The 21,336-nt window shown below is 45.7% G+C and overlaps 1 protein-coding gene across 4 annotated transcripts in view; it reads right to left on the bottom strand.

Moving 5' to 3' along the window:
- Nyx (nyctalopin) overlaps nt 1–15,727 on the bottom strand; it is a 31,731-nt gene extending 16,004 nt beyond the window's left edge. The window contains exons 1-3 of one of the 4 annotated variants that reach the window (NM_173415.5): nt 15,334–15,727; nt 8,986–10,707; nt 8,603–8,680 (exon numbers count right to left, since the gene is read on the bottom strand). In NM_173415.5, the coding sequence (NP_775591.1) occupies nt 8,603–8,624 (22 nt within the window). In that variant the 5' untranslated portion in view covers nt 8,625–8,680; nt 8,986–10,707; nt 15,334–15,727. Of the gene's footprint in view, nt 1–8,602; nt 10,708–14,779; nt 15,203–15,333 lie in introns of those variants that run through there. The other 3 variants (XM_006527614.4, XM_006527613.4, XM_030251314.1) reach the window with 3 other exon arrangements.
- Nucleotides 15,728–21,336: the final 5,609 nt, after the last annotated feature.

Below are 21,336 nucleotides of genomic sequence, written 5' to 3'. Positions count from 1 at the left end.
TGTGCTATTTTTAGCCTAAAGCAACAGAGCCAAGTAAGCATGGATGGAAACCTGTGAAATGATGAGTCTAAATAAACCTTTCCTCCTTCTAAGCTGTATACCTTGGATCTTTGGTCCAGAAATGGAAAGCTAACATAACCAGCCCCCTTCATTTCTGTAGTACGGGCCTTGTGGCCCCTCCTCTTTCCCCCAGAAGAACTGTGAACACTTCATCTTGCCCAGGAAAATGATCTGAATTCAGAACCCAAAGGAGCCTTCCTTGACAGAAAATCTGTAAGAGAGAATTGAGAAGTCCGGACAGTTCTGACTTTTCCATGGCCACGTGGAAGGTGGTCTCTCTCAGAATCAGCAGTGGCGATTTCAACAACAAATCTCCTTAGCTGGCCTGAGCTGAGTTCCATGGGGAAACCTTGGCCAGAAGAGCCTATTTGCCCAGTTAAAATCAAGATTAGTTTGTGAGAATCTGTCAGTTGCTCAGCTATGTCTCTTCTCGCGGCAGTATTTTGGGGATGGCTCCATCTGGAAATCGGGGAAGGGTTTTGTGCTTCCCCTTTGGTCTAAGGAATAGGAAGGGGAAGACAAGAAATGCTCAAGAAGGGCCTGGCATATTCCAAAGTGAGTCTTTACAAAACATTCCATGCTCAAATCCTCTCCCTGAGGACATATCTTTCTGCCCCACTTCTCTCAGACAGAGTCCCGTAGCCTCTTCCCAGGCTGACTCTCATCCCCACCTTCTTATTCTGCTCCCAACTGCAGCTTCCCTCCCTCCACTCTTCCCAGTCTTCTCTTTTCCCTTCCCCATCTCCCCTCAGAAAAGTACAGGCCTCCCAGAGATATCAACTGGACAGGACATAACAAGATGCAATAATACTAGGCACAAATCTTCATATAAAGGCTGGGTGAAGCAACCCAGTAGGAAGAAAAGGGTCCCAAGCACATGCAAAAGAGTCAGAGACAGCCCCATTCCCCGTGTTAGGAGTCTCACAAAACCCCAAGCCAAACAAGGACAGCATGTATGCAGAGGGCCTACTGCAGACCCATGCAGGCTCTGCAATTGCCACTTTGGTCTCTGTGAGTCCTCATGCTGCTTTCTTCTTTTTAATCCTCAGACAGAATATCCCTGTCACTCAGTTCCCCTGCCTGGGTTATGTGGGCAGCTATGAGGAACAGGTGTACTGTACTGCTTGGGACAGCTGTGAAGGCAGTAGGCCAAGCCAGAAGTGGACTCCACTCGCCACTTGTCACAGGATTAAAGCTCATCAAGGGACAAATCCCTCAAAGCCAACTGGAAATATGTCCCACAGTAGGAAGCAAAACACCAGGTGTTCTCTTTAGATTAAATATCCCCTAGAATCTCATGTGCTTGGTCCCCTGCCAGTGGCACTAGTGGGAAGTGATGGGACCTTTCAGAAACACAGGACCTGGTGAAAGACAGTCAGGTCACTGGGCATGTGCCATTTTGAAGGGATGCTAGGTCTTCAGCACACACACACACACACACACACACACACACACCGCCTCCTGGCTGCTATGAAATAAGGAGCTTTACACTCTGTTTTCCTCACCATGGTATTCTGCCTCACTTCAGGCCCCAGAACAAGACAGCCAGCTCATCACAAGGCTGAAGCCTGAAGGTATGAGACAGATAGCCTCTCTCCTCCTTAGCACGTTATTTCGCTCAGACATTTCTCCCACAGCAATGGAAAGCCGATTGACACACCGGGTATCAGAATATGGAAATTATTACCTATGGAGAGTATTACTATGGAGTATTCTGCAAAGGATCCAGGATGGTCAAGCCAAGGGTGCACATCAGAGTCCAAGCCAGTTGTAACACGGACGGGTTCCAGCGGGCATCTGCTTTTCTATTGCTTATTTATCTGCACAGTTGTCTATGCTGGGCATGGAACCCAAGGCCCTGCGCATACCAGGAAAGCACTCGGCCTCTTAAATGCTCCATCCACAGCTCTTTGTTTTGTTGTTCTTTGCTTGCTTTTTTGTGTGTGCATGGGGTTTGGTTTCTTGTTTTGTTTTTCAGACAAGGTCTTGTTATGTAGCTCAGGTTGACCCGGAACTCAGTGTAACCCACACTAGCCTTGAATTTGTCAGTCTCCACCTGCCAAGTACTGGGATTACAGGCATGTACCACTGTACCTTGCCAGAACCTTGATATGTTTAAGGTTCCACAGGTGAAGCCGGGGTCATAGTTTAGTCTATTAAGTGCTGTAAAGGACCTGAGTTCCAGCCCCAGAACCCACATAAAGAAGAGAGAGTAGTGCAGGAGTGTAATCACAAAACTAGGAAGGCTGATCCCTGGGCCTCCCTGCTAGCTAGCCAGACAATAGTCTGGCTGCCAAGTGTCAGGTGGATGAGAGACTCTGTCTCAAAAAGTAAGGACAGCTCCAAAGGATGACATCCAAGATCAAGGTTGTCCTTTGGCATGCACGCGCGCACACACACACCCACACACCAAATACAGTTCCACAGGGGATTCCAATGTGAAGGTTAAAACAAGAGTATGGACCAAGTTTGTCAAAATGAGATCCATCTTTGTTGTGCAAAGGTAAACTAGGTGTTGGGATGCATACCTGTAATCCTAGCTCTCAGGGGGCTGACGCAGGAGGATCACAATTTCAAGACCGGCCTGACCTCCATAGTAAGACCTTATCTCTAAAGAGGTAGATGGGGTAAGGTGTAGCATGGAATAGCTGGGTGGCCTAGCAATGTCTCTCTTAGGTATATGACCAAAGGAATGTGGTACACGCCTTTAATTCCAGCATTTAGGAGGCAGAGGCAAGCAGATCTGTGAGTTCAAGGCCATCCTTGTCTACAGAGTGAGTTCCAGAACAGCCAGGGCTATTACACAGAGAAGCCCTGTCTCGAAAAAGAAAGAAAGAAAGAAAGAAAGAAAGAAAGAAAGAAAGAAAGGAAGGAAGGAAGGAAGGAAGGAAGGAAGGAAGGAAAAGGAAGAGAAGAAAGGAAAAAAGAAAGGGAATAAAGGAAAAAAGCAAGCAAGCCTATATGCATAAGCAGCCATGGCAACACTGTGAGTAATAACCAGAAAGTGGAAACAACTGATGACTTTGAACTAACTGATGGGGAAGCAAATGTGTACACCTTAAAACAACAGTTCCAGGCACATGCCAAAATGTACACAAAGGGGCAATTTCTAAAACATGCAAAGCTGGGCTTCATAACACAGGTCAGTCATCTCAGATACTTAGGAAGAAGGATCACAAATTCAAGGTCAGCCTGTACATGATGACGAGGCCCTATTTCAAAAAAGGGGGGTGGGGATTTCCTGGCATGATGGCTCACACCTTTAATCCCAGCACTCAGGAGGCAGAGGCAGGCAAATCTCTAAGTTCTAATCCAGCCTCCTGGTCTACATAGTGAGCTCTAGGACAACCAGGGCTATTTAGAGAGACCCCTATCTCAAAAACAAAAACAAAACAAACAAAAAACCCAAAAACCATAAAAAGAAGTCTGGGATACAGCTTAGTGATAGAGGATTTACACAACAAGTGTGAGGCCCTAGCTTCAATCCCCAAAACTGCAAAACAAATTATGCTCGGGGAAATGAGCTAGTCACAAGGCCACATATCATATTCCTTTCATTTACAGGAAATGTCTGCAACAGGAAAACCCATAAAGACAGCAGATTAGAGGTTGCCAGGGTCTGAAAAGAGGGGCAAGCTTGTGGGGACTAGATAAAAGTGACAGTTGCACAACATTGTTAATTGTCCTAAATGTCACATGTCAAAGGGTAGTGCATTTTATGTGAATTGTACATCAATTTATCTAAAAAAAAAAAAAAAGAAAAAGTTATGAGGTGTCCCAAAATCTTGCAAACACCAGAAACAAACTGTCAGTCTGTGGCCTGGTGAGATGGGTGCTCCAGCTCCCAGCTGCAGGGAAACATTGCTGACCAGGCCCAGGCGCCCCAGAATGGCGGCTTAATATGGACCAGCTGGGGAGCGTCTCTGGAGGCATTGGGCTCTGCAAATATGTGTCTCCCCCACCTCCGAGGTTTGTTAGGAGAATGGTTACTCATGGAGTTTCCAACCACAGGCTGAGCTTAGAATATTTTTGTATTCTCATTGTTTGAAAAAGACTTGTGCCTCACAAAACTAAAATAGTATGGGAAAATGTGGTCTGTTTTGGGGTTTCAACAGAATCTAGTTAGCCACTTTGGCTCTAGAAATCATTCTCTTCCCACTCCTGGCAAATGCTGCCCCAGTTGCTCCTCTGGCCAAGTCCAGTGCTAGGTTTTCAAAACAGACCTAATGGGGAGAGAGAAATGTAGGAGGGCGTGCTATGCCGTGGCCTATGGCCTCAGGTGACCCCAGAACTTGCTTCTTACTCCATTGCAGGTACCTACTATGACAAGAAGGAAAAGAAGGAGCCAAAGAGATGGCTCAGTAGTTGAAATAAATAAACAAATAAGTAAATCTTTTATTAAAAATAAAACAAGTTGGAGAGCCTTATAATACAGCAAATCCACTCAAAACATACGAAGCTGACTTGGGTACCAAAAGACTTGTTAAGACTAGAAGTAGGAAAGAAAAAGATCAATGTGGTGATAATGGGTACTGAACTTTCTCTTTCTCTTTTATTATTTTTATTTTGTGTGAATGGGTGTTTTTACCTACATGTCTGTGTACTATGTTTGTGTGGTGCCTGTGTAGGCCAGAAGAGGGAGTCAGATCTCCTGGGACTGGAATTATAGTTGTAAGCCTACACGTGGGTACTAGGAATCAAACCCCGGTTCTCTGCTAGAGCAGCTGGTATTCTTAACCACTGAGCCATCTCACCAGTACCTTCCAAACCCACCTATCCCCACTTGTTTTCCCTTTAGGTTATTTTTGAGACAAAGTTTCATGTAGCCCAGGCTGACTTTGACTTCTCTATTGTAGCCAAGGATAGCCTCATACTCCCGATCCCCATGCTCCTGCATCGTCCTCCTGGGGGCTGGGTTTGTAGGTATGTGCCAGGGTGCCCGGCTCAGGTGGTAAACCCTTCAAGAACTGAAACTTTGTGTAAATAGTGTGCTCATTGAAGGCACTGCTCTTAGAATAGATTAATGTATTTCTTATTCTCTCAGGACGTCCCACAAGAGTAGATTGTTATTGGCCAGCCTGGCACCTCCCCAGAATATACTTTGCTTCCTGACTCACTGTATACTTTTTTCCTGATGGACATTCATCTACTATGAGCCCCTCACCAAGGCTGGGTACATACTAATGCCATGTTCTTTGACCTCCAAAGTCATAACCTGAATTAGCAACCAAAAACATGCCCCTAACAGGAATCAACTTAAATTCCTAACAATAAAAAAATGCATAGATAAGCAAACAATATATTCACACAAAGAACATATTGTTTGTCACTTAAAATCAAAAACTACTGGTCCATACAATAATATCAGTGAATCTCTTACAGGTGTTGTTCAATATGCCACAGTATCTGCCTCTACTGTCAGAGAATTCCCCCTGGAGTCCAGCTCTCTCCCTACGTTCCTGCTTTCTTCTTTTAAGCTTAGTTGCTTGAGGAACAATTAAGATTGCCTTCTATAAAATGTACCCATTTTGGTAACTGACTGTGGCTCAGTTGGTGGAATGTCTAGCAAGCATAAAGTCTTGGCTTCAGCATCATGTAAAAGCAGGTTCAGTGGTACACAAAAAAGTACCCATTTTAAAGTGCAGTTCAGTAAGTAGAACAAATATTTCCACCTGCCATATCAATCAAGACTGAGAGTATTTCTCATCTTATCTTCAGAAAGTTCTTTCTTGTTCCTTTGACACATGTTCTCTCTGCAGAGCACAAGGCTGCTCTCTGAACTGAGGTTTGTCTTGTAGGATTTTATAGAAATGGGAGTGAATGGTTCTTTCACTCAGCAGTATGCTTACGGGGTTCTTCCACATTACGATGTACCCACTAGCCTGTGATAAACAACAGTGGTACCTTGACAAACGGATTCCTTTACCTGTGCTATGGTCGGAATATGAGATTGCTCTGGTAGATACAAGTATTGAGTGCGTGGTCCAACCTGCTGGAGTTATTTGAGTGTAAGTTGAGGAAGTGATGTCTAACTGGAGGATCTAGGCCTAATGAAGGAGTCCTTGGGGAGGGTGGGGTGGATGATCATGCCCCATCCCTTCCTGTATTCTCCATTTCCTGTTTCCTGGCTGCTCTATCCCACCATTCCCTCTCTGCCATGATGGACAAAGGTTAAAAAAAAACATATATATATATATATCTCCCTCTCTCCCTCTCTCCCACCTCTCTCTCTCTCTCTCTCTCTCTCTCACTCTCTCTCTCTCGCTCTCTCTCTCCCTCCCCCCCCCCCTCTGTGTGTGTGTGTGTATGGACATGCATTTCTTACTTATCTAGAAGTAGGACTGCTTGGGCCATATTTGCCTTTCCACAAAACTGTTCTCCAAAACGGTACAACCATTTTATACTACTGCCAAAGATACATGAACATTCCAGTTGTTTTACACTCTCATCAAAGCTTAATGGTTGTCAAACTTTCACATTTGGCTCTTGTTATGGGTCTGAGAATAGCACCTTGTGATTTTACTTTCCTAATCCTTCTAGACAGAGACCCCTAATAACTAGTGTGAATGAGGGCATCCAACAGAGGAAAGGAGTCTACTTACTCTGGGCTGCTTCATGCTTTTCAATCAACAAGCCATTATTAGGCACCTACCACCTCTTTGGATTCTGACAGAGAAGTGGTCAATGATTCGGTGTGGAGCAAGCAGAGTATGGAGGACTCTAGAAAGTGAGTTCTGGAATTTAAATATGATCCTGCAAACAACAGGGAGCTAGGAGGTTGGTACCACCTGAGGGGAATGTGGGAGTGTCTGTACTTATCCATCTGTGAGAAGCACTTGCAGTATGTCCCCAGGAAAACTGTTTCTGCTTCGTTCAGTCTTGCCTCACATTTCCCCTGCTCTGAGCCACTTCTCGTTCTCTCGTCTCGGTCTTTTTGTTCCCCCCCAGCCAAGGGGACAGATCGCTATCCCTGCCTGCTTCTTGGGAACATCTTGTTCCCATTGCTTGAAATTTATCATCAGAGAAACAGTCTTCATGCTGCTGGAGTATGTTTTAAATGAAAGCACTAGGGGATGTGTGTCTATTGTTAGTAAATGATGTCACCCCTGAGCTTGCCAAACTGTCACAAACAGTCTGGATGTCTTTCAGGGTTCTGTAGCGGAGACAGCTCCGTTCTGCAGCATGCAGGCTAGGAATATGGTCTGGACTTCATGAGTGGCAGCAGAGCTTTGGGTATGCATTTAAAATAATATTGGCTCTTGGAAGCAAACATTTTGTTCCCATGACTCAGTCAATCTTCTCCTTTCTAAGGAGGAGAAATGGCAAGGTACTGGCTGTTAGTCATTATATAAATGTCAACCTCTGTCCTTTGGAGACTCCTTGAGCAGGAAGTCATATCCTATTTATTATGATGTGCCCTATGCCCTCTTGATGCTATTTGTTTTTAGTTTTGCTTCCGTATTTACTTACTGGCTCTCCCTTAAGGCATGTAGGTTTCTCAAAGACAAAAGCCATGTGGTTATTCTACCTCTATAGCATCCCTTGTGTGCACTGAAAAAGCACTAGTGATTGTTTGATGGAACAGAGTATTTCCCACTTTCTTAAAAAGATGGAAGATAGAATGTTCTGGTTAGCTTGCACAGTCAACTTGGCACAACCTAGAGTCATCTTGGAAGGGAGCCTCAATTGAAGAAATCCCCAGAATGGATTGGCCCATGAGCATATCTGTAAGGGTTTGTCTTGATTGTTAATTGATTGTAGGAGTGCACACTATAAGGAGCACCATCACTAGGCAGGTGGTTCTGGGCTGGATAAGAAATCTAGCTAAACAGAAGCCAGCCAACAAGCCAGCAAGCAGCATCCTTTCCTGCTGTACTTTGGCTATGAGTTCTTAGGTGAAAGGTATCCTGCATGGATTAGCCAGCAGCCTTCCTTCAAGTTCCTGCCTTGAGCTTGCCTTGACTTTTCTGGATGTGTACCATGGCCCAGAACTGTGAATTGTATAAATCCCTTCTTCCCCTTTATTGTTTTTAGTCCATGTGTTTTTATTACAGTGACATAAGGAAAACAAGAACACAAAACACTATTACTAGTATTTGAGAATCATCTGGTAAAATATTCTATAACATGTGCCATATATAAAGATCATTACATACATCACCATAACTTCAAGCAGTTAATTCTCGCACTTGGGAGGCTGAGGGAAGAGGAGCGCCACAAATTCAAGGTGAGCCTTGGGCACATAAGTTTGAGGCTAGACTGTACTATATGAGATGCTGTTTCAATATGCATACATACTCATATATGCATAAAGTTTGAAAAATAAAATAAAAATATTTAAACATCTATAATGTCACAGTTACCACTTACTTGTTTCTTGTTTTCTAGCCTCTCCCCACAGTCACACAGCAGGAAATCTGATCAGAAAGAGTATCCAGAGAAGCAGCTGTGACTGAAGCCACTTGGAGCCCATACTCTTTAGGCAGGAGCCCTGTGACCGCTGCCTACCTTCCCATCCCAGCACCTCTGGCCCAGGACTCACCATGAAGAAGCAGGATCAGCATCCCTTGGCCTTCCTTGCACCTGGTGGCTTAGAGCCACTCAGCTGTAGGATCCCTACCTGAGGGGAGAAAGGGCAAGTCAGCAGGTCGAAGGCTACCCAGGAGGGGTCCCTTGGGAATTCTGCCCGCACCTCCACACTTCCTTGGCTATACCCAGCCATTTCCCCTTCTGTGTGTTCATTCCTCCCCCAAGGATCCTAGTGTTGGGCTCACTCAAATTCCACCACATCCATCCATTTGGAAACCCTTAATCAGGCTAAGACCCATCAACAACCCAGGTATCACTCAGGACCCAGCAAGAAAATAGATGGTAGAAAACCTCTGCATAAAAACCCTTAATGGCCCATCTCCAAGTATTGCTTACCATCCTGGAGGTCTGCCCATAGTGCCCCCAGCCCCTCCATCTCCCAAGAAATGGTGAAAGAAGAAATAAAGGCTGGAGCAGGGAGCACACAGGGGCAAAGAGCAAGGACTGTGCATGCATGCAGGGTTGACTGTTTATTTTTCTTTCAGATAGTAGCTGGAAAAGCCTCGGTATCGGATGAGGATTAGCAGAGATGAGCAAACGTGTCTGCCTTTTGAATTGCCAAAGCCAATGACAGATTTTGCTGACAAACCAATCAGTTTTATCCCCAAGCCTTGGCTACCAGAGCCTTCCTGCCCTCTCCATCTGCCAGGCCCCTTTTTTGCTTTAAACCCTTCCCACATTCTGCCCAGTTCCCTGACCCCAGCCCTAGCCCCACCCATCAGCAATAAGCAGTCTGCAATCCGCTTCCCGCTACCAAATGGTATTATAGGTCTTTGTAACAAGGACACATTATGTAACTTTAGAGGGCTGTAGTGGGGACCAGGCAGTTTAACATAACCGTGTTTTGCCCAAATTGCAAACTGCTGATTTCATCTCTTTGGAAAGGCGGATGATCCCCAAACAGAAGGTGGCAGAGGCCCTTCCCAGCAGGCAAGAAGCTTTGGTGTTGAGGCTTGCGGCCATGCTTGGCCTAAGGCCATTAAGTCCTGTGTCAAATTCCGAATCTGAGGTCTTACAATCCCATCAGGCAAGGATGTAAGCTCTTGCTGCTCTGTTTGGTTTGTGGATGCAGCAGAGGCGATAGCTGTAGCAGTACTGGGAGCTGGTTAGGAATGCTGAAACTCAGGCAGCCTGCTCGCAACCCAGACTCTGAGAGATTCCTCTGCCTAAGGGGCTGCCGAGACTGATTCCTGGACAGACAGCAGGGACATGTTTCTCTGACCACTGATCCACAGTTCAGCTGTCCTACATGCTCCTGGTCCCAGCAGCTCCTCCAGGCCTGAGTGGGGGTGGAGGGTTGGCTGCTGTTCCCTTGTAAGACATCCATGAAAACATGCCAAATTCTCACTCTGCTGAGAGGAAATTTGACATTCCCTTCCCATAATAAGGGCTCTGTTTGTGGATTCAGCCATCAAGGCCACAATACCCTGGGGAATTACCAGTTTCTTACATTTGGACCTTGAAAGCAAAAATATGACTGAACTGGTCTAACCTCTGATACGAAGTGTCTTAGTTAGGGTTTCATTGCTGTGACGAGACACCGTGACCAAGGCAACTCTTATAAAGGCAAACATTTACTTGGAGCTGGCTTACAGGTTCAGAGGTTCAGTCCATTAGCATCAAGGTGGGAACATGGCAGCATCTAGGCAGGCATGGTGCTGGAGGAGCCAAGAGTTCTATGATCGAAAGCAGCAGGGAAAGACTGTGCCACACTGGGTATAGCTTGAGCATAGGAGACCTCAAAGCCCACCCCCAGAGACAACCTTCCTTAGACAAACCACACCTACTCCAACAAGGTCACACCTCCTATAGTACCACTCCCTATGGGCCTAGCATTCAAACACATGAGTCTATGAGGGCCCCTATTCCTAATCAAACAACCACAGGAAGGAATGACTGGGATGGGGTGAGTAAAAGTAACATAGGTGAATGAAGCATCCCCCCCCCATCCCACATAAGTCCTTATCCGTAGGTTAAGTGGGAGTGGTAGACACAGTCTGTAACCACCAGTGTTGCAAAGGTCCTTGTGGCTCAGGAAGGTAGAGCTGGCAGTGAGGTCTGAAAACCAAACAGAAACAATGCAAGATTAGCATTAGAGAAAGACCTGCTGGTAAACAAACTCTCCAACCCTGGAACCACCCTGCTCCCCGTACCACATACACCCCCACTCCTAGCCAAGAGGCCTGCTAGAACTGCCTGGAGCCACAGGAGCAGGAGGTAGAGAGGAAGATGATGATGAAAGACAGGTGATCCATTAAGTTGTGAGTGGAATCACGTGTAACAGAGCATGGCCAAGAAAGCCAGCATTATACAAAGAAGCTCCAAAGGCCCCAATATGTATCATAAAAGACTCATCCTGGTACAGCGTTGGCCATTTGTGCTTCTAAATGTTCTCCTGCTCTTGCTTCTCCCCTCGAAAGTGTCTTTTTCAACTTACATTTTCATCATTTTTAGTTATGCGTAGTAGGTGGATGTGTCCACATGTGGGTGTGGGTGTGGGTGTGTGAGTGCAGATGCCTGAGGAGCCCAGAGGCATCTGATCCCGTGGAGCTAGGGTTACAAGTGATTGTGAGATGCCTGGCATGGGTGCCCAGAACCCAGCTCCAGTCCTCTTAACTGTTGAGTTGAATAAACCATACCTGCTTCTGCTACTATCTATGTGTCTGCATTAGCTTTCTTATCCTCAACACAGAGCCTAGAACCGCTTGAAAGAACCAACCAAACCCTGACCTCCACTGAGTCCACTTGTACCTTCTCTTCAGATATCCCAGTGAAGTCTCTGTGCCCTTTCCCTCCCCTCTTCAGCAAACCAGAGGCTGAAATATGGCTATAAAAGTGGGTCTGGTTACACCCACAGCCCTTGTTGTCCCCCTTACCTTCCAGCTTCATCAGACCCATGGGTCAACAGCTCTAGCATTGTTCACTGATGAAGGTTCACTTGCCCAGAGAGTATTGCTGATATAGGAGAGCCTAGCCCACTCTGGGCAGCACCATTCCCTGCGTAAGTGGTCCTGGTCTATATAAGAAAGTTAGCTAACCGTGAGCCTGTGAGCATGATCAACTTGAGGTTTTATTATGGCAGAGCATTAATTCTATCAGTTACCAAGATATAGATGCAGTCTTTCTTAGTTGTGCCATATTTAACTCCTTGTCTATACAGTGCTCTGGGGTGGTCTCCCAGCTAGAAGCTTCTTGTTAGGAGCCAACTTTACTAGCAATTAAGGCTGTTCATTAGAAGCAAGAATAAATGGAAGGATGACTGTGTCTTTTGTGTGTTACTGGAGGGTAGGGAAACCAGAGGTCACTGTCCTTCCTCTTATCAGTCTAGCTTGGTTATCTCACAGCAAGCTATCAGCCCTCCTAGTCTTCCTCAGTATCTCAGACTGACCTTTGAAGCCTTAATCTTCCTTTTAATCCCAGCCTGTGTTCTCAACGCAATACATAGGAGCAAGTTACAGCCCTCACCATGGGTCCTTTCAATAGCTATAGAAAGAAAGGTATCTCTCGTTAAGAAAGGTTAGTTTGAACCTATTAAGGGGATTCTTGGCTTCAGGCGGTCAGGGAGTCTCCTTGGGTGCTTTTGGCTAGAGCTCAGATACTAAAGCCACATTCTTTTGCTTTTACTTCACAGGCATACACATGCCCAATAGAAGCTAGACCATTATGGAGGGCTAATGCATGGCACGTTTAGCCTGATACCGAGGAAACCAAGCAAAGTTTTGTTGTTGAGAGGCAGAGAGCTGGGAGGGCAAGAAGTCTCAACCCCAGTTCATGCCTTTATTTCTGGATGCCTGGTCTGCAGCATAAGACGTTCTCTGCCTCTTGTTCCCACAGAAGTAGATCCGGAGACAAGGACACAGATGGAATTATTTTGTTTGGGAGGTGATTGACAGAAGCTCCCCAGGGGATGGGGTGGGGGTGAGGTGGATAAAGCACTGTTATTGGGCTCCCAGGGCCGCTGCTGCTTCTCCTGCCCAGCCAGCACCCGGATGACTGCTTCCAGGGGAGATGAGGGACTGTGTATTTGCTAGCCATCTTGAGCTATGTGCCAACATGTTGTAGACATTTTGCTTCCTAAAAACAGCTTCTGTTGGGCAGGAACTCAAGAGCCTGTAGACATTGACTGATCTGGCCTTAAGCTCATCAGGTCCTACTCATGAAAGAGAAAGAAGCCCGCCAGGCCTCTATTTTAGGTGGCTAGGCCTTTGTCTCAGTTCAGGGCAGTGAGGAAAAAGGCAGCCATCTTGAGAGGAGGAAGCTGGTCATCTTAGAAATCTGTCATCTTATTTTCTAGTCATGGCCGTTATCCCTATCTGTCTGACTTTCAGGAAATGTGTCTAACTCACCACACAGAGAGAGAGAGAGAGAGAGAGACAGAGACAGAGACAGAGACAGAGACAGAGACAGAGACAGAGACAGAGAGATGGAGGATAGGACATATTTTATTCGATGGTTAGTTAGTTAGTTAGTTAGATCTATAACTTTCAAATATTTAAAACGTCCAAACGTTTAGACACGTGGTACATGACCCTCCCTGTATACTCTAACCCCAGATCCCACAAATATTAGAGGCTAGCCTATGTTTGCTATCTAGGTGGAGGTGTTCAACTGTTTGCCTGAAGTGAAGCCTGTGTGAAAATGAGCGAAGGATCTAGAATAAAAGAACTAGGATAAAGATTGGCCTTTATCCTGCCTTTTCCTCTCACTTTCTGGTCTCAAATGGACTCCCTGAAGTTCTGTGCCTCATAGTCTAACCCAGACTCTAGATTCCTCATGTAAGGAAACTAGGGCTCAGAAACTGCAAGAGACCTGTTGCTCAAGATGCCAAGTGTTGACATAAAGGAAGTAAGAAAATAGTTTATTCTGAGTCATATGGCCTGGGAACCTTGAATGTCACATTCCACAGTAGAAGAGATGACATGAACTGTATAGTCACAGAAGAATGTAAAGTTGTAAGTCAATAAACTTTCAATTACATTGGTAGGAACATCATGTAGCCTGGCAACTGCACAGCCACAAAGCTGCTCCATAGGTATGTGTCATCTAGAGTGCTTTGTTTTAGGGTAGGTGGAGGTCAAAGGTCTGCTAAGTTCTGTGATATACTGATGAGGGCTTCTCTGAACAAGAACGTTGGGCCAGGAGCCTGTAAAATGGCTCGGCTATTAAGAGTGCTTGCTGCCAAACCTGATAACCTGAGTTGGATTCCCCCCAGACCCATATGGTGGAGGGAGAGAATCCTGTAAGTTGGTTTTTGATTTCCACTCATGCAAGGTGGCACACACACCTACACACACAAATACAAACACTTTTTTTTTAATTTGTAAAGAATTTAGGTCATGGCTGGGAAGATAGCTTACTCAGTAAATCTGAGTTGGATCCCCAGAAACCACATTAAAAAAAAAAAAAAAAACAACCCAACATGGTAACAGAAACAGACAGATCACTAGCCAGCCAAGCCAGCCAAGCCAGCCTACTTAGCAAGCTTCAGACAAGTCTCAAAATAAATCAATTGGATGTCTTCTGAGGAAGGGCACCCAAGGTTGTCTTTTGGATTCCACATGCACTCCACAAGTGCACTGGTGGGCATGAGCCATCCATTCACGTACACACACACACACACACACACACACACACACACACACATGTTGGGTCAGATATAAAAAAATAAAGTAAATGGTTATTAAAGGTTCTAAAATAAGTCAATTTTGACTCTCCTCTTTTCACAAAATTCCACACCAAGTTGTTCTAATCAGACGAAGCTTCTTCAGAAAACTTGAGGTTACAATGCTGAAGGCAGAGCAAGGAATTGGTCGCCTAGGTTATGGTTGGTTTTTGTTGTTTTGCTTTTGTTGTTTTTTTTTTTTTTTTGTTTTCTCTCCTGAGATTCCAGTAAGAAGCCAAAGAGTCACCCTCACTGCCTATGTGAGATCAGGATGAGGCACCCCTAAACTGCCTTAGCTGAAACCATCCTTTTGTTGGAATCCCTGGCTCCTTGTAGGGCTGGGGGAATCGACCTGAATTCACAGCCTTAGCTCTGGACTGCAGCAGGGGACGCTACTTATTCTGCTGACTCTCAGAATGACGTCACCCCAAGGACAGGCCCAGACAAAGTCGGGATGCAGGCTCGTACCGGATTCCGGGTCCTGCGCACAAAGCGTGCCTTGGCGGTCGGTCGTAGAGGGGCAGCTGGCCACGAGTCCCCAGTATGAACGTTTAAGTCCCTATTCCTTCCCACCTCTCTGGATTTCGAAAACTAGTTCAGCTCGCTAGCCCGGGTTAGCAACCACTCGTGACGCACCAGGGGACTTTTTCCCTCTCAAGGTCACGTCCTTGCGAAACCTGGACAGCCACTGCGGGTAACCCGTGCTGCAGCCCCGCCCGCTCCCAAGGTCTGGTGGGGCGGGGCATCCGAGCATGGGCCCCGCCCTCCCAGGCTTGCCCATCAGAGGGCGCTGAAGCTCCAGCGCTGGACCAGTGCCACCGCAACCTATCTTATCGTCCCCGCCAGGAAGCAGGCTCCAGCATGGCGGCGCGGGGGCGGCTGCCTGGCCCGGAAAGGCCCGGGGCACGCCTGAGCCGGAAATCTTAGTCACGCACCTGAAGTCGCTGGAAGGCTAGCTGCCCTGGTCAAAGGACAGCCTGCCAAAAGTCCCTCTGGAGAGGGTCCTTCAGTGACCTACTCACCTGACTGACCCTGGAGTCAGGAGGGTGGATAATAAGCCAGTCTGACACAGCACATAAAGGGTTGGCCCAGGATTTCTTCTGCTGTGCTTCTCAACAGACTCGCTGCCCTAATACTCCAAAATGCACGTTCCAGGAGCTGCATGTGAAATCGCCACTCTCTGTGGCCTCCAAAAATAGAGCTGTAGGCCCATCTGCCTTGCCCAAGGAAAAGACCCAAACTCAATGCAGCAGGGAACTGCCAAGTATCAAATCAATGTCCCAGTCTCAAAGAGGCCTCTGAAACAATGGTTGATGGCGCTGACACATGCTAAGAGGTGAAAGAGGTCCTGGGACAGGTTTCCTAAGCCACCAGCAGCACGGCCAGACAACAGTTGAAATCAGTAGTTATGGACCTAAGGAGCTAGAGGCTTTAGAATAAAATGTTAGGGGGAAGAAAGGAATTGTTCTGATCTGTGATCAGAAGGACTAGGATAAGAGGAATTGGGCAGAGTCCCAGGAGTGAAGGGTTAGTCAGTCCATAGCAGAATTGCTGCATTTTGGCAAGTCCGTTCTGAAAGCTGAAAGTGAGGTGACCTTCAATGGGTAGTCTTCGGCACACAGGGCAACAATGCAGTGCAGCAGATTTGTCCTTTTCTTTGTTGATTTAGCTGGAAGCTGTCAGTTAAAATAATCTCATCTGATCTCTTCCTCCATTCTCTGGCCTGTAACTTAATTTAGAGAGTTTCAGAATTCTCTTATCACAGGTATTCAAGGCAGGCAAAAGATCCCGGAACATCTGATTTCAGAAGACAAGCCATCGAAGATACCTGAGTCTGTGCAATGTTGAGCCACCAGGCAACTGAGTCTCTGCTGATGACCTGTCAGAAAAACAAATGCTGGGAGAGGCTTGGGCCTCCCTGCTGCTCTCAGATAGGCACCTTTTGCCACTTAGAAAATTAGTGTTTGACAGACATACACGAGGCTAGAGCTTGAAGCTGACCAGCAAAGAAAAGATACAAAGGCTTCCACTTTCCACCTGTCAAAGGAATGGATCTAGGGACAAAGAAGTCTGTCGGGCCTGAGATGGGATGGGATCTTCCACCCCACAAAACCCCTGAGGCGTCTATTTGAAAAAATGGGTGAGCTTTAAAACATTTTCCTCACCTGGACTTGAATTTAAAATCCTGTTAGGTTTGAGAGTCGCCTTTCCTGGATACATGTGGCTACCGTTCCTCGTGAAAGAACCCTCTCCTTACAGCAAATGGAGGCTACCACAGAAAACCACAACTGGAGCAATAGATTCTAGGGAGCTCAGGCCCAATGGATACACCTACACCACCACTCCTGCATCTATGACTCAGGGAGCATCGATGAAGAGAAGGAAGTCTGCTGTGAAATGGTCTCTCCTACAAATGACTGCATAAACAAACCAGAACAAAGGTAATATCACAGACATGTTCTCAGGGAAGGGGAAATCCACCAGGCCCCATCCTTAGGCAAAGAGCTACCTACAGGCAACTAATGGCTTTGGGAAAGATGACTAGCCTCTCCCAGTAATGAGCATCCTTAATTGGTTGTCTAATGCAGAATGGTCAGCCTTGAACACACATACACACACACACACACACACACACACATCACCAACAAAAATGGACTGAGCAGGTTGGATATGTGTGTGTGTGTGTGTGTGCACACGCGCGTGCATATTTCATACTCACATGCACACAAATATGTATGTAACAATAAATAAAATATGCTATCTACTTAGGAGTATACGAGGACATAGGAGGGCATCAGGGAAGGGTAGCTGGAAAGTGCTAGAGGGAGGAAAGTGGTATGATTCTATTTCAATTATAAACATAGTTTGAAGTAAAATTAAAATATATATAACATTATAGAGAGTATATCATTGGTGGTACGACTAACAATGCATAACTAAAAGCCCGCACACAAGAGGCTGAAGCAGAAGAACTGTATTTGAAGCCACCCTGGATTATATGTGACTCTCTTCCCTTCTCTTCTCTTCTCTTTTCTTCTCTTGTCTTCTCTTGTCTTCTCTTGTCTCCTCTTCTCTCCTCTCCTCTCCTCTCCTCTCCTCTCCTCTCCTCTCCTCTCCTCTCCTCCCTGCTCCTCTCCCCTCCCCTCCCTTCCCTTCCCCGCTCCTCTCCTTAACCCTCCCCTCCCCTCCCCTCCCTTCTCTTCTCTTCTCTTCTCTTCTCTTCTCTTCTCTTCTCTTCTCTTCTCTTCTCTCTCTGTTATACACATTCATACATGCATGTACATTGTTATAAATATACATTATATATAAATGATTTTATGTTTCTAAAACGTGGAATGAAAAACAAAGATATATTGGGACAAAGAAGATGGCTGTGGAGAGAGGTAAAAGCAAAGCATGAGGCCCTGAGATCAAACCCTCAGCACCAACATTAAAAAAAAACAAACAAAAAAAAAAACCCCAGATACAGCTGCACATGACTGTAACCACAGCATTGAAACACAAGTGGATCCTGGGAGCTGCTTGCCCAGCCCACTTACCTGAACCCGCAGGTTTCCTGTTCAGTAAGAGATCTTTCCTAAGCAAAGCAACAAGGCTGAGAGCAATAGAGAAAAACATCAAACATCCTGCTCTGACCATTACTTCTGTGCACCAAGCATGTACTACACACAGACAACACACACAAATAAAAGAAATAAAAACTCTGTTACAGGGAACATAGACAATCTGGGGACCAGGGTCCCCTTATCTTAGGAAAGAATCGATTAGCATGCCTCATTTACATTTACATGTGTTCTAGGCATTGTCCTATGACTTTTTATAAATTGTAAAATGGCCAAAGGCTCACTCGGGAGGAATTTAGACTTCTCCACCTCCCCATTTGGCCAATTTGTAAATAAATCATCTTTCTTTTACCAATGTCTGTAGCCAGGCTTTTGGCCACTTTGTGGGTTCTTTTTTCTTCCACCCTTATTTCATCCTTTCAACCCCCCAACATTAGGTAGGAGTGAAAAAAGGATAGGAGGGAAAGGGGGCCATTATCAGTAGACTGCTTCCTGCTCACTGGGGTCAACAAGTTCCTTGGGGAAAGTTTGTTTGTCATCACCAGGATAGCTAATTCCTTCTCATTTTTTTTTGTTCATGATCACTTGAAAAACCACAATATACAACACCCAACAGCATCCAACCACCAACCACCCAGTCACACTATTGAGGCTCTAGCATATATACATCCTCTGAAAAGTCCCCAGAATTCCAAATGTGACACTCTCACAGAAACTATCCTCAGCTGGCAAAAACCTCACTCTTGCTTAGAGCATGAGGCAAATCATAGTCAACTGCTATGAAGCAGCCCCATATCCCACACCTGGAAAACATGGTCTCACAATATTTCTGTGTTTTTTAAAGAAACCAGAATTCTCACTACAAATGTCTGGGTCCTAGTTTATGTAGCCAGTAATGTAAGTTCTATCTCCTGGACCTACATTATGAAAGAAGATAACTCCTGCCATTGTTCTCTGGTCTCCAGAGTACACCCACACACATACACAATCAAATAAAAATGTTTAAATGTGTAAGTAAAGGAAATAGAAACAAAAGCATCAGGTTCATGAATGTGATGCTAACAGTGGCATCATCAAGAAGAATGACTGTACCAGGTGAGTAGTGGCTCACACAAGTAAACCCAGTGCTCCAGAGATTGAGGCTGGAAGATTATAATAGCTGTGGTCTGAGATCCCAGGATGCTTGTCCTAGACAAGGAGAAAGGAAGTCTGGAGAGAGAGAGAGAGAGAGAGAGAGAGAGAGAGAGAGAGAGAGAGAGAGAGAGGAAGAAGAAGAAGAAGAAGAAGAAGAAGAAGAAGAAGAAGAAGGAGGAGGAGGAGGAGGAGGAGGAGGAGGAGGAGGAGGAGGAGGAGGAGGAGGGGGGGGAGGGGGGGAGGGGAAGGGAGGGGAGACAGACAGACTCAATCAGTAGGTATGTTAGAAAGAAAGCCAGTGGGAAATTCCTAAAGTAGACAGGTTACCAAAGAGGAACATGCAAGGAGGGTGTCTTTTAAACACTTACAAAACAGAAAACATCAGTCAGGTAAAGAACAGCTTGTCTCCTCTAGGCACACAAGTGAAGCAAGCCATCCTACTGGTTCAGAGGGTTCAGACTATTGAGTGGTAAGATTGACCCATCCCGGTATGGTTCAGGACTTAGGCTCACAGGGATGTCTCTTTGGGGTTGGTTGAGTCCCATTATGGAAAGATCTAGCAATAGGAAAGATTAGTGAGTTGGGTTTAGAGGGTGTCAGTCATACTGACCAAGAGCCAATAACCACAGCAAAAGTGAAAGAGAAATCCTGCTCCTCTCATGGTTACAGGGGCCTGTGCATAAGTGACCCGTCCAGCAGGTCCAGTTATTCGAGGGTCTCGAGGGGACCTTCTCCTAAGAACCAAATGGGGGGAGGGAGAGACAGATACCAAGTGCAAGAACACACAGAAGCAGTCTGAGTAGCATCAAGGTGTCACTGTATTCAGCAAGGCTCAAGGCTTAAATGCACAAGCAAAAGGGGAAGTACTTCTCAGCAGGAGGAATGGGGCAGCAGAAATGCACAAGCAAAAGAGGAAGTACTTCTCAGCAGGAGGGATGGGGCAGCGGAAATTTTTCTTTTGGCAACTACATGGGGAAGCAGGAACTTGGTAGTATCAGGGTACATCTTGTGGTCAGGACATCTGGCGCGCTGACTTAGGGCTGGAACATTCTGTGGTTGTTCTCGAAACGGTGCTTTTGATCCCCTTTTCTTCTCGGGGGGCGGGGGGAGAGGCCCAATTCGGAGATCAAGAAAATAGAGTTGTCTTAATAGCTCCCAACACGTAAGGAAGCCACAGATTAGGGTAGCCATGGAAAGGAAGCCTCTGGTGTAGTAACCCAGCTTGAGCAAGTATTGCACCTCATCAGTTCTCCTTTGATGTTCTCTACAACCTGGGATTGTCACTTGTTTGGGTTGAACTATGACAGAAAGCTACCTGTCTGTTTCTTGATGGCATTCAGTAGAAGATAATGCAGGTGTAGTATGTTTCTCTCCTTATAAGTCATAGCATGGGCATGGAGCACTAAAATGGCATAATTAGAATTAGTGTAAAGGGGGGCCCATGTTTTGACATCTCTTGGGCTCTGGTTGGGGCTATGAAGTCAGTTACCTGAGTACTGGTTCCTGGGGAGGGGGCTTTACTTTTTAGGGTGTCATAAAAGTTTACTATATCATACATGACTCTGTGGATTTCATGTTTATGAAGCCACTGCCATCCTTAAAGAAGACCAAATAAGAGTTTGCAGGGGAATGTCCAAGTTTTTCCCTAACAATAGAAGTTTGTAGAATTATTTGTTCAGTTTTGTTTTGCACTGTCTTTGCTTTTGATTTCCTTGAGGAGGAAGGTGGCAGGATCAAAGGTGTAGCAAGTTTTTATTTGAACATCTGGGCCCTCCAAGAGTAAAGACAGATCATTTAAGAGTCTGTACTCAGCTAATACGATTCCTTTTTATTCCAATTGTCCTGTCATGTAATAACATACAGTCATGTCCCAAGGTCAAGGCTTTGGAACAAACACAGTGACTGGCTTACAAGCTCTGAAGCATGCAAGCCAGCCTTTGGCCATGATGTCCAATTCTAAGCCAAGGTAGCCTAGCAATCATTGAGCAGGACTGCTAGACTAAGTAAGCACCCCCAAAAGTATTCAGCCTCTTTCAGTTACTTAGAGATTGAAGTCTTTATAAGTGGAAGGACTCAAAGCTGGGACCCTAAGGGGTGCATTTTAAGGTTTAGTTCCTTGGAACTGGGGTCAGGGTTTGAATTTTATTCGGTTTGGGTCTCCTTCATTAAATAACACAGAGGCCAGACTATTTCTCCCATATGGTCAATTCATAGACTGTAGAATCCCTTAAGTAGTTTTGGTGGAGGAAGGAAGAGAGAAGTAGCATCTAGTTCTCATGTCTCTTCTCTATTATGTATGCCCAGTCCTAAGTATCTGACTGACCTAGG

The sequence above is a fragment of the Mus musculus genome, chromosome X (genome assembly GCF_000001635.26).
Source record: "Mus musculus strain C57BL/6J chromosome X, GRCm38.p6 C57BL/6J".
In the NCBI taxonomy this organism is placed as follows: Eukaryota; Metazoa; Chordata; class Mammalia; order Rodentia; family Muridae; genus Mus; species Mus musculus.
This window is presented reverse-complemented; position numbering and strand designations above follow the sequence as displayed.